Source organism: Zootoca vivipara, chromosome 8, assembly GCF_965207765.1.
Source record: "Zootoca vivipara chromosome 8, rZooViv2.hap1.1, whole genome shotgun sequence".
In the NCBI taxonomy this organism is placed as follows: Eukaryota; Metazoa; Chordata; class Lepidosauria; order Squamata; family Lacertidae; genus Zootoca; species Zootoca vivipara.
In genome coordinates, this window is record NC_142591.1 from 41,743,295 (window position 1) to 41,756,438 (window position 13,144).

The window sequence follows — 13,144 nt, forward strand, 5'->3', positions numbered from 1 at the left end:
CTATTGAGAAAAGTAAACCACTTTGAAGAAACTTTTTGTAGTTAGTGCTGGACAAGCCACAGATGGTGGCTCTCCAGGGAAATAGGTATATTTGGTTCCCCCTCCATTTGTTCATCTTTTAGATAACTTGTTTCTTTATTCCATCTGTAGCCCATTTCAAGACCGATGGCATGATTTGCATGTATGTTTGATCAGTATAATGTAAGGTGAAAAATTTCCACGCATGGATCTGTTCAGTCTCTCACATTAGCTGAATGGACAATGATGTTGCAAATATTCCCACAGTTATTATTTCTAAAAACAACAACAACCAAGGTTAATGCAACACTGGCCGCATGGGTAAGTGTGGCTAACTTTACAAGTAAAAATGAACCATTTCAGCCATGGAGTGAGTTGTTGAATAGATAGCCTCAGGCAGATTCTCTCCCTGTGATACACACACACACACACACCCCAGCACCCCATCCCTGGGTAATTTGAAATATGTTTGAGACTGTGAGGAATAACAAGTAACCGAAGGGGTTAACTGTGTACTGTGTAGCACCTGACCACTGAGGAAGATATCATGTTACAGAATGTGCTAGAAGTGTTTCTGTGTGTATCAGTTGGTTTCGTTTTTGCCTGGGAGACGGTCGCAAGATGTCTGCGCTCTCACCAGGTTGTTTGTTATTTTCTCTGTAGAATAAACTCCAGTAGTTATTAGAACACTTTGGACTCTGTGTGTTCTTAAGAGGCTTTTTATCCAACGGCTATACAAGCTTCCGCTGTGTGTGAGAAGAAGAAGAACTCTGCTGTGTGTTTTACTGCCAGCCCGGGTCTACGGAGCAGAGGCGCTAGAGAAAGCGTGCCGGGCGGTAATTAGTGGCTCCTAATTGAGTCATAAACAACTCAAAGGAGTCCTATATTCGTCACAGGTTATGGGTCACAGGTCATGGATCCACCTGTCACAGGCTCTGGGTGACAGGTTCTGGGAGATAAGAGGTCCTGAACTTAATCAATCACCAAAGCAATAAAAGGTGATTGCAGCTGTAAAAGCCTTGGAGAAAGCCGGTGTAAAGAGCTAGCTGGGAGAAACCTGTTGTTTTGCAGTCGGCAATTAACAGATGCACTCGCTAGCAGAAAGACCCTGGACTAGAGGCTGGGATCCGCAGTCTACCCGGAGGAGCAACGTCAGCTATTCTGAGTGAGTACAGTACAGTGCTGGACACGGAGCCCGGGAGTAGACAAGATGGCGGAGCAGCTACAGGAGTCATTTGTCGTGCCGTTCCAGAGGTTGAATGGCGACAACTATGCAGAGTGGAGAGAAAGGGCCAGAATGTGGTTGCTGGGAAAGGATTTATGGACTTGTGTGTTAAATCCTCCAACCCCTGTCGCTGATAATTCAGCAGCTGAAGCACAGAGGTTTGCAGCAGAAACCAGGAAAGACAATAAGGCTCTATGTGCCATTGCCATGAGCTGTGATGCTACGCAACTGCCCTATGTGCAAAATGCTGAAAATGCTAAGCAAGCCTGGGACAGTTTGGAAAGGGTCCATCAGAGAAAAACAGCTGGAGCTAAGCTGCATGCTATGAGGCATCTCTTTGAGTTGAGACTGAGACCAGGGCAACCCATTAAGGAGCACATTGCCAATGTGATTGATGCATTCCATAAGCTGCAGCGGCATGAGCTTGTGTTCAAAGAGAAGGAAAAAGTTTATATTTTGCTGTCTAGTTTGGGAAACGCCTATGAGCATTTGTGCTTAACGTTTGAGGCAATGCCTGAAGATGAACTCACGATTGCTTACGTTTCTAGTCGTTTGGCGGACGAGGAACTGCGACGCCAGAAAGAATCGGCTGAGAAGGGGGGCCGTGGGCGCAGAGAAGCCAGTGGGGGTGCAGGAAAAAGCACTGAGGAATCCACTGTGAGTGCGTGCGCAACAAGGCTTTGTTTTCGGTGCCAGCAGCCTGGGCACGTAGCGAGATTCTGCCCAGCTCCGGAAGCAGCCAAGGTCACTCAGCCAGGTGCCAGGCAACCCAGCGGACGTGGTCGTGGGACCAGCCAGCAGCGCCGAGGCAGAGGACGTGGGAAGACTACAGATAAGCCTGTCAGCCAACATCTTTCTGCTGCCTTAGCAACGGTTAGAAACAAAGGACAGGACAGTTTCACTTTTATTGTCGACAGTGGTAGCACCCATCATCTTGTGCCGCCTTCAGGACAGATCCTGAACTGCAGGCCACTTGAAGATGAAAAAAGCCTGCATCTTGCTGATGGTTCTTCTGGAACAATTAAAAGCAAGGGTGTTTTTTATATGCAATGCTTAGACACTAACCTTGATGTTTATGGTTACAGGTAGGTAGCCGTGTTGGTCTGGATCGAAGTAAAATAAAAAAATTCCTTCAGTAGCACCTTAAAGACCAACTAAGTTTTTATTTTGGTATGAGCTTTCGTGTGCATGCAGGGTATCTGAAGAAGTGTGCATGCACACGAAAGCTCATACCAAAATAAAAACTTACTTGATGTTTATGTTGTACCAGGCATGGAGAATGGTCTCTTAAGTGTGTCTTGCTTATTGCGTGAGGGCTTTGAAATAAGTTTTGCCAATGGTGTTTGCAAAATTGCCAGAGATGGGGCTGAGCTGATAAGCGTTACTGTTGGGTCTGATGGTCTGTTTGTCCTAGATGGGAGGGGGCAAGCAGGTGGAAGTAACACTGGTGATGCTCAGGCTAAAAGTGGTAATACCCCAAAGGGCACAGAGGGCGCTATTCATAAGGATTGTATTCATGCTTGGCATAGGAAATTTTGTCACATGTCTTTTCCTTATGTGAAAAAAGCCCCTGATTTTGTCAAAGGTTGCAGGTTCAAGCCATGCAATAAACACCTGCAATGCCGTGCATGTGCGAAAGCGAAGACGAAGAGATGCTGTTATCCTAGGTCTGAGAGGAAGAGCACAAAACCATTTCAGTTAGTGCACTTGGATATTTCTGGGCCGATGTCAACGTCAAGTTTAGGTGGTTCAAAATATGTTTTGTGTCTTCTGGATGATTTCAGCCATTTTTCCTGGGTCATAACACTGAAAGAGAAGGGGGAGGCTGCCAGAGTGATAAAAGAGTAGGTAGCCGAAGTAGAACTACAGTTCTCTCTCACTGTCCAGTGTTTCCAGAGTGACAGGGGGGGGAGTTTTTGAGTGCAGAACTACAAGGGTTTTTCCGCAGCAAGGGAATTAGGCACAGGAAAACCGCCCCTTTTAGTCCACAGGAAAATGGTTTAGTTGAAAGAAAATTTAGAACGCTGTCTGAACTGGTAGAGGCAACGTTGTTTGATGCAGGATTACCCCAGAAGTTTTGGGGGGAATGCTATAAATTTGTGAATTATTGTTCAAACCGCGCTTTTAATTCAGTTGTGGACAACACACCCTACTACATGTTGTATGGCAAAGTTCCGAAGGTGCACTATTTCAGAACTTTTGGGTGTGAGGCTTGGGTTCTAATTCCAAAGCAGAAGCGCAGAAAGGGAGGATCAAGATCCAGGAAAATGATCTTCTGTGGTTACGAACCAAACTCAAAGGCTTGGAGGTTTGTACCAGCAGAGGGGGACCAAACCCGCATTCACATTAGCAGGAGTGCTACGTTCTGTGAACAAGAGGGCTGGAGACGCATTCATACTAACCCCAAAGTTCTTCTTGACTGGTCTTCAGGTTTTGACCAGGAAGAGGAAACTCAGGTGGCTGATGCTGGAGTTCCAGGTGCTGCAGGACCAGATCCAGGTCAGGCAGCTGGTCCAAGTGGTGTAGCTCCTAGGGAAGTGAAGCAAGTAGTCAGAAGCGCACCGACTTCACCCCAGGTCAAGCCTGGGAAGTACAGCAAACGTGGTAGGTCACCCACTTCACCCAAAGCAAGCCCAGAGGGGGCTGCAAAGCGTAGTAAGTCTCTTGACAGTGCTGCTAGTCCGAGAGAGACAGTCAGAGACAAGCAGTTCGGATTTAGAGGGGGAAGATGTGGGACCAAGGCGTTCAAAACGCACCACAAAAGGTAAACCACCTGAAAGGTTTTCAGCTGTCAGTGTATGGGCGAACCTAGCAGTGTGTGAGCCTGAAAGCTTTGAAGAGGTGCAACAGTTGTCAGTGGAGGAAGCTAGGAAGTGGAAAGTTGCAATGGAGAAAGAGTTGAACTCCATGCAATCTCTTGGTGTGTATAGCCTAACACAGTTGCCAGAAGGCAAGAAAGCAGTCAGTTGTAGGTGGGTTTACAGGCTGAAACCCACAGTGACTGGAGAACCTCAGTACAAGGCTAGGTTAGTGGCTAGAGGTTTTACTCAGAAGAAAGGAATCCACTACACAGATGTCTTTAGTCCGACTTCGAGATCGGAATCTTTCAGGATGCTTTTAGCGACTGCAGCGCAGAGAGGCCTAGTGGTCAACCACTTTGATGTGGACACCGCTTATTTGAACTCTGACCTCCAGGAGAAGTTGTACTTGTTGCCTCCTCCAGGGTTTGAGAGTGACGTGCCAGGTCAGGTGTGGAAGCTGCACAAGTCGATCTACGGTCTGAAGCAATCCGCTAAAAATTGGAATTCATGTCTTGATTCTGTTTTGAAGAGCCTAGGTTTCAAGAAGAGTCTAGCTGACAGTTGTCTGTATCTCAGAGGTGAAGGAGAACAGCAAGAACTGTTGCTTGTCTATGTAGATGACCTGATTTGCTTAGCAAAGAGCCAGATGCAAGTGCAGAAGTTTGCAAAAGAGCTAGGCAAGAGGTTCAAACTCAAGAATCTAGGTGCAGTGAATGTTTATCTAGGTGTGCAGATAGACAGAACTGAGGATGGAAGTTTTTTGCTCAGTCAGAAAGGCAAGATTGAACATTTGCTGGAGAAGTTCAGAATGTCTGACTGTAAAGGGGTCAGAACACCCATGGAGACAAACTTTGTGAAAGAGTCACAAGTGAAGGACAAAGTAGCGTTTGAGAGTCCTGAAGTGTTTCAGTCAGCGCTAGGGAGTCTGTTGTATTTGTCACAATGGAGCAGACCAGATATTGCTTTTGCAGTCAATTTGCTCAGTAGAGAAGCATCGAAACCTAGCGTGCATGCTTGGAATGGCATTAAGAGAGTGCTTAGGTATTTGCAGGAGACCAAAGAGTATTGTTTGGAGATGTCAGCGCAAGGTGAGCCACAACTCACTTGTTTTGCAGATGCTGATTGGGCCAATCAGGAGGACAGGAAGTCAGTGACTGGTTTGGTAGTCAAGTTTGGAAATGCCCTGATTGGTTGGCGGTCGCGCAGGCAAAGCCTAATAGCAATGTCTTCCACGGAAGCCGAATTCTGTGCGTTGTCTGCGACATGCACTGAGTTGGAGTACTACAGATGTTTGGTCCAGGAAATCTGGGGTGATTGTAGCCAGCCCATCACTGTTTGGGGCGACAATCAACCATCTTTGAGACTGGCGGAGTCTGGACAGTTCAAGGCCAGAACCAAACACTTAGACATCCGCTTCCGAAACGTATGTCAGAGCATACAGGTAGGCTTGGTAAAGTTGAGGTATTGTCCAAGCCAGGAGAACCTAGCAGATGGGTTCACAAAACCCTTGAGTTTCCAACGGCATGGGGAATTCTGTGAAGGGTTGGTTTTGGGGTAAGTTTGGATACCCGCTATCCCCAGTGTTCAGGTGAGAGGGGGTGTGAGGAGTAACAAGTAACCGAAGGGGTTAACTGTGTACTGTGTAGCACCTGACCACTGAGGAAGATATCATGTTACAGAATGTGCTAGAAGTGTTTCTGTGTGTATCAGTTGGTTTCGTTTTTGCCTGGGAGACGGTCACAAGATGTCTGCGCTCTCACCAGGTTGTTTGTTATTTTCTCTGTAGAATAAACTCCAGTAGTTATTAGAACACTTTGGACTCTGTGTGTTCTTAAGAGGCTTTTTATCCAACGGCTATACAAGCTTCCGCTGTGTGTGAGAAGAAGAAGAACTCTGCTGTGTGTTTTACTGCCAGCCCGGGTCTACGGAGCAGAGGCGCTAGAGAAAGCGTGCCGGGCGGTAATTAGTGGCTCCTAATTGAGTCATAAACAACTCAAAGGAGTCCTATATTCGTCACAGAGACTTCCTCCCGAAGTGTGAGCTTTTCTCTTTGAGAAAATGATGCACCCAGTTGAAGTTACTATGGACAGAGCCAGCCTAGATGCCTTCCTTCTTATCTGAACTCCTTTCATTGAATACATACATACATACATACATACATACATACATATTTTAAATCTATGCTGCCTTTCCACAACTCAAACCATGCTCAAGGCAGCTTACAACATGGAAAAAATATATAACTGCAACACAACAAAAGAGGTCATAAAAAATAAAACATGAAAAAATACACAACCAAACTGGACAATTTCCACATAAATCACAAAATTTAAAGATACAAAACACCAACAGCAAAAAGCCCACCCAAGAAAAACCAACCAACCAAACAATCCCCCAGCCCAAAAGTCTGGTCAGCAGTCTCAGTTTTTGTAGCTGGAGTCAGTCAGGGCTCTGCCTTCCCACGCCAGGTGGGGAAAGGCCTGCGAGGCAGAGAGCAGGTTTTTCAGGACTCACAGCTAAGATGGAATATACCTGGGATCTTGATATGCCAGCAGCACAAGCCCAAAACTACGAGAGTATAAATGTTGAAGCCTTGTGATTTCTCCCTCTCAATTATTTTGTGTGGCTTACTTTCACTATCTGAAGTTTCTATAACAATGTGCCATATTCATCATTGCTCACCCTTGTTTGTGCTTGTTTTATGTCTAGATTTTCATTATTTTATTTTTGTTAATTTCTTTGCCCCCCCTCAAAATGTAAAGAAATGATAAAAATAAAAGACTTAAGTAAAAAAAATTAGTTTTAAAGATATTCAGTTGCAATACATTTATAGCTTGAAAATAAGTAGCCTGTTAATTATCTGTGGTTGTGTACAGTTACTTGTGATTTCATGTGTGAATACTGTAATATTATCTGTATGTTTTTCTTATGGCTGCAATATTATTCATTCGCTTCTATGTTAAACAGAACAAGCTTATTTTCACCTATGACTGGAGGCTTGGAAAAGCAGATTCCTACATTTTAAAAGTCAGGGAATAAATGATTCAAATTTATGTTTCAAACCTTATCATCGGGACCCTTTCTCTCTCTCTCTCTGAGTAGGCTGCCACATGGTTTCTGAGTACTTAAAGTTGGCAGTACTAAATGAATTCATTCCTACTTTACCAATACACCCACTGCTAGTGTGGAAGGCGGAAGCTTGAAAGCCAGCTGGCACAAAACAACTGAAGAGAGAGGCATTTTTATTTAAGGAACCTAAGTGTGCGTGCACACATACATACTCGCAAATGGATTCTTCTGTGATGGTGCAGGATAATTTTTCCCTGCTATAAGCTACAGCCCACCTGTAAACCTTTGGGCCCATAATGTGGTTGCCAGCCTTGCTTTTTGAACACAGCGTGACACAACGGCTTATTAAATGGTTGAATTCTGTTTTGTCTTTGAATAGAAACCATCTGTCAGCCCCCATCTTGGCTCAAAACTCAGTCATTTAATAGCTGTTTGTGCCACTAGTGGCAATGGTTGGCAGCTTTTAGCTTGCTTGAGGGTTTTTACAGGATCACTAGTGGGTCTTAGCAGAGCAGTCAGAAATTCTTTCATTGGCATTAAGCATTTAGGGCCAAGATAGATGTTGTAATAATATACCCTGCCCTTCCCGGTTCGAAAACCCAGGCTCAGGGCGGCTAACAACAAATTTAAAAACAAATTTAAAAAATTAAATTTAAAAAAAACTAATTAAAAATATTATTATTATTTTAAATAAATGTATCATCAAAAGCAACCACATTACATTGCATTTCATTCTCCTTCTACCCCTAGGTAACAGATAGAAGTTATATCCATTGTAACATCATAGCATTCTGTGGCCCTCACTCCTGCATCACAACGTAGGCTGCCAGTGATGTCGCTGTGAGACATGGTGCTTGTCATGAGGCAACATTTCTAGATGTTATGAATGGGAAATATATAAATGGATGTGTGCCAGTGATTTTCAGCAGCAGACATGCATTTCCCATTACATCTTGCTCAGCCCTTTATTATTGGTTTGTTTGCTTGCTTTGAAATTTGGACCCAGAGGCAAAAAGAATCCCAATTCCTTTCCAGGAAGAACCCATCAAATTATGGCAAAGGAAATTATGGCAAATTATGGCAAAGGAAAATGCTAACGGGCAGGCAATTAAAGACTGGAGTGTATCTGAGTAAAACATTTGCACACTGCAGTAGACAGTGAAAGGATGAGAAATAAAACAAGGCCAAGATAAACATTTGCACACTGCAGTAGACAGTGAAAGGATGAGAAATAAAACAAGGCCAAGATAATGTGTTCATCAGGACAGAGTCATGAGCCATTGCGGCTAACATGTTTGACTTGAATGTGCTAAATCCATGTTCAAATCCCCACTGAGTCATATTGAAGCTGACTCACTTAATTCAGAGGGTTGTTGTGAGGCTATGAATGTGATAACATACATAATGAAGTCCACCAGTAACTTTCCTAAAAACAATATGCATAGTCACCTTTCTTTCAACAGGAATTCCCTCTTATCACTTTCCCTTTTTATTACATTTATTTAATAGATTTGTATGCTACTAAATTGTATTGCAAAGGAACTACTAGCTAAGTCAGAGTTCTCTTTAAAAGACGTTGCTGTCTATGTAACCACTCAGAGGTCAAAATGGTCTTTCACATGCTCTTTTTTAGGCTGTTATTTCACTTTAAAAATTATGTGCAGTGTCATTTGTTAAGGTCTGTTGGGAATTGTAACTCTGTAAGGCAGGCTTCCTCAACCTCTGCCCTCCAGATGTTTTGAGACTACAGTTCCCATCATCCCTGACCACTGGTCCTGCTAGCTAGGGATCATGGGAGTTGTAGGCCAAAAACATCTGGAGGGCTGAGGTTGAGGAAGCCTGCTGTAAGAGGCAAATTACAGTACCTTGATTGGGCGGGGTGGGTGGATTTTTTGAATGCATCATCATCATCATCATTGTCAATTCTTACCTACCCTTCACCCTAAGGTCCCAAGGCAGGCTGCAAAAATTGAAACACAATATTAAAAACAGTTCAAAACAGCTTACAATCATAGAAATGAGGTGGGCCCTAAAAATATGCATTCCAAGCATCAAAAGCAAGGGCAAAGAGGTCTGTCTTCAGGATTTACCAAAAGCTGTAGGGTGAAGGTGCCAGACACACCTCTGTTGGGGAGTAAGTTTCACAACTTAGCGGCTGTCACAGAGAATGCCCTCTCCCAGGCCACAGCCACCCTGAGGTTCTGAGGGCAGTGGAGCAGCCATGAAGTCCTTCCTCTGCTGATCTTAACATCCAAGAGGATATGTCGGGAAGGAGGCAGTGTTTTCCAGGATTCATGGACTGGGTCATTTAGGACTTTAAATGCTAACATGTGCGCCTTGAATTGAGCCCAGAAATGAACTGGTAACCAGTGCAGCTGTTTTAAAACAGGAATTATATGAACTATAAACAGAACTCCAATAATCTGGTTGTGTTTGGGACCAGCTGAAGTTTCTGAGTTGTTTTCAAGGAAAGCCCTATGCAGAACACCTTGCAATAATCAAAGCTGGAAGTTACCAGAGCATGACAGTAGCCAAATCATCTCTGTCCAAAAGGGGCCTCAGCTGGCGAACCAGCAAGAGCAGAAAAAAGGCACTCCTGGCCACTGAGGCCACCTGAACCTCCAATGAAAGTGCTTTATCAGGGGATTAGGTTAAAACAAGCACAATATATTACCAGTTGGTAAGAGAGACCTTTCTGACTATCTTCCTTCAGTAGCCAGTGCAGGTAGCAAAATACGTGAATGTTGTAATGTCTCTTAAATGTGGTATGATTTTTAGTTCTTAGCTTGTCGTTTTTTATGTAGAATCAAGTTTTATCCAACAAACATCCCATTAACTCGAGAACTTCTGCCTGTATAACAGGACCTCTCCCTCTCCTTTCCTCTTTCCACCTACACACACACACACACCCCAAATCAGTTCTGGGTTTCCCCATCACCCTCCAAAGCAGATTGGAGGCGGGAACAGGGAGAGGAAGTCCCATTGCACAGGCAGAAGACCTCACACTAGCAGGGTGACTTTGCTCAATACAACCCAGTTTGTTTTACTGAAGCTGTGATTTCGCGTTTTATACTTTGCATTTTGTCTTACTGGTTGTTTCACCATAATAAACAGCTGACTGAGCAACTTTACATGCTGTTGTGTCAAATGCTTTAATAAAATTCAGGCTATTTAGGCAGCTTAGAAACCAAGTATGATACTCTCTTGTTGTTGTTTTAAAAAAGAAACTTTTAAAAGAAACCTTTCTCTCCTCCTCTCTCAAATGATGGTGCTTTGAGATTTTATTCTCTACAAATTTCAGATTAGAAAATACCCTTTTAATTTAATTAAAGCTGACACCAGTGCTGGAATATGACTTTAAAAGCTTGGAGGACTTAACTGTGGCTTTGCATAATTAAGCTTTCAGCTGGTTCTTTGCTACTTTGCCAGGATAGATCTTTTGTGCTTGATATAGGCTGTTTCCACCATTTTCTAGACTCTAGAGAATTAAAAAAAATGCAAAATAGTTAAGCTGATACTTTTTGGCGCTGCACGTGTTTCCTTGATATGTATGTATGTTTCCATGCAAGTGTTTCATTGATATATATGTATGTTTTGAAAGCTGGAGTGATCCAAGAGGGAATGAGTCTGGTAAAATATATCTTCTGACCTGTTTTGTGATGCTTTATCATAGGGATGTAAAGTTTTGTTCTGTCTTTCCCCCTTTGGTATTAGATGGTAATGCAAGCTGGGCGGCTCTGTTGGATATACGGTAATTAAACTGCCTTCTCTTTGCCTGCAGGTGAGTGAGATGGAAGTAAATGGTCAGTTTGAGTCAGTCTGCGAATCTGTATTCAGTGAGCTAGAGTCTCAAGCAGTAGAGGCCCTGGACCTGCCAATGCCAGGCTGCTTCCGCATGAGGAGCCACAGCTACGTGAGAGCCATCGAAAAGGGCTGTTCCCAAGATGATGAATGTTTGTCACTTAGGTCCTCGTCCCCCCCACGCACAACCACCACTGTGAGGACCATCCAAAGCAGCACTGGTGAGTAACTTACAAAATAAATAAGACAGAGGTGGGTTGAACTGAGATACCAGTTAACACTTATTCCCAGCATTGCCCCTGGAGACCGCTTGCAGCCTTACACTCTTTTGCTTGGAACAGTGTTTCTCACTAATAACATATTCTTGGCAATTTCCTATCACTTTCATAACACACATTCCATATATGATGAGTTCCAGATTGCGTCTTCATGCTGTTGGCACACAAACTTAGCGTATGTTTTCTGAATGCCCACATTGTATGTACAATATAGGAATTGTAGCTCTCTGCGTACTGCTGTGCATTAAATGCCTTTCAGACTGAGTTTCAGATTATTGTATAGTTGGGAAATGTGCAATATATAGAAATTTTCACACTGACTAGCCCAACAAATGCATGTGAAGACTGTACAGAGTGTGTGACAGCAAAATCAATTATCCCACCCCCTAATCCATTCTCAGCATTGCAAGCCTGTGTTTGGTATGTAGAAATCCTTCAAATCAGATTGTTTCAGGAAAAAAATTAGCCTGTTTTAGTGAACAGAAAACAAGGATAGTTCAGAACAAAAGAAAGGGTTGGTTTGTCTTTCTATTCAACTGTAGGAATGCATGAAGTACTCATACATGTGTAACTTCTAACTTTTTATATGAGGGATAAATTAGTTTGTATTCTGGCAATGACCTTGCTCTTTTAAACTCAAATACAAATGCAGAATTTAAAAAGGTTTGCGTGATTTCATCATTCAATAATGACACTTCATAGATTCATGGTAAGGTACGTGGCATGCATTATCATCATGATATATTTTTCCATTCAGGCTTTTGGCCTTCAACTTGGAGAGGTTTAAATATTGTGGCCTCTTTTAGTGGGAAGGATATGTTAAACCAGGCATAGGCAAACTCTGGCCCTCCAGATGTTTGGGACTACAATTCCCATCATCCCTGACCACTGGTCCTGTTAGCTAGGGATGATGGGAATTGTAGTCCCAAACATCTGGAGGACCAGAGTTTGCCTATGCCTGTGTTAGACTGATTGATATATATAAACTAGAATATATTTTCTTGTTTAATTTTTGTGTTATGTTGCAAGTTGCTTTGAGCTTACATTTTGTTTAAAAAGTGACTAGTAAATCCTAATAAGAATGTCTTCTAACAACCTACACTGGAGAGTTGCTCCATGATGCCCACTTGGCTTCTTTCCTGTTAGAATAAAACCAATAATAAAAAGAGAGAGAGAAAGAAGGAAAAGAAGTTTCTCGGTGGTGTTCAACTAAGTTTTACTTAGAGTAAAGTGACTTAAATTAATGGATCTAACTTAGAGCAGACCCATTTAAATTAATGACTGAGTGAAGCTTAGTTGAATTCTACCCTCTGTGTTTAGGTGCATTCTGGAATTGCTCTTTTGCACCGCAATGAAAGTGATTTGAGAACGTTTCTCGACACAGATCTGAACACAGATCTTGTGCTGTGGATTCCACCCACAGTATAATGACAAGAACACCCTGAGGATAAAAGGCAAGGGGAAATGCACCCATGAGTGAAGATGAGTCAGGAAGTGGGGAGGAACCATGCACACTTATCAACCCACAGGCATCAATCCCGTCAGTGCTGGTGCCTTACCTGGAGATCTACCTTGTAGATGTGCTGAAGCACAAAGAGATGGTGTCACTGTTATTTCCTCCCTACCTACCGTGGCCAGCAAGACTCTCATTTTCTACCATAGCAGGTTCAGCAGGAGGCTGTTCAAAGGGACTAGTGGAAGAATTAGGTGGGAGAGACTGTAGTTGCAATATCACTGCCTCAGAGCCCTTAAACCTATAGGCACCATTTACAGCCAAAGGCCCTGACATTCCTGGTCAATCGTGCCCAGGTTTGGGAGAGAGGTTGTGACTGATGAGCTTTGCAGGAGATTTCTGACATTATCAAGGTTTCTTGGATTCAGTGGTGCCTTGCAGCAACAGATTTTCGGTGAAAGACCTTTTGCAATATAAAAATAAAAAAATCATAAAACGT

At 43.2% G+C, this 13,144-nt stretch overlaps 1 protein-coding gene across 1 annotated transcript in view; it reads left to right on the forward strand.

Annotated features, from left to right (window-relative positions):
* Nucleotides 1-13,144, forward strand: part of DLGAP1 (DLG associated protein 1) — a 104,940-nt gene that overhangs the window by 29,531 nt on the left and 62,265 nt on the right. The window contains exon 4 of the mRNA XM_035124393.3: nucleotides 10,895-11,135. Within this exon, the coding sequence (XP_034980284.1) occupies nucleotides 10,895-11,135 (241 nt within the window). The remainder of the gene's footprint in view (nucleotides 1-10,894; nucleotides 11,136-13,144) is intronic.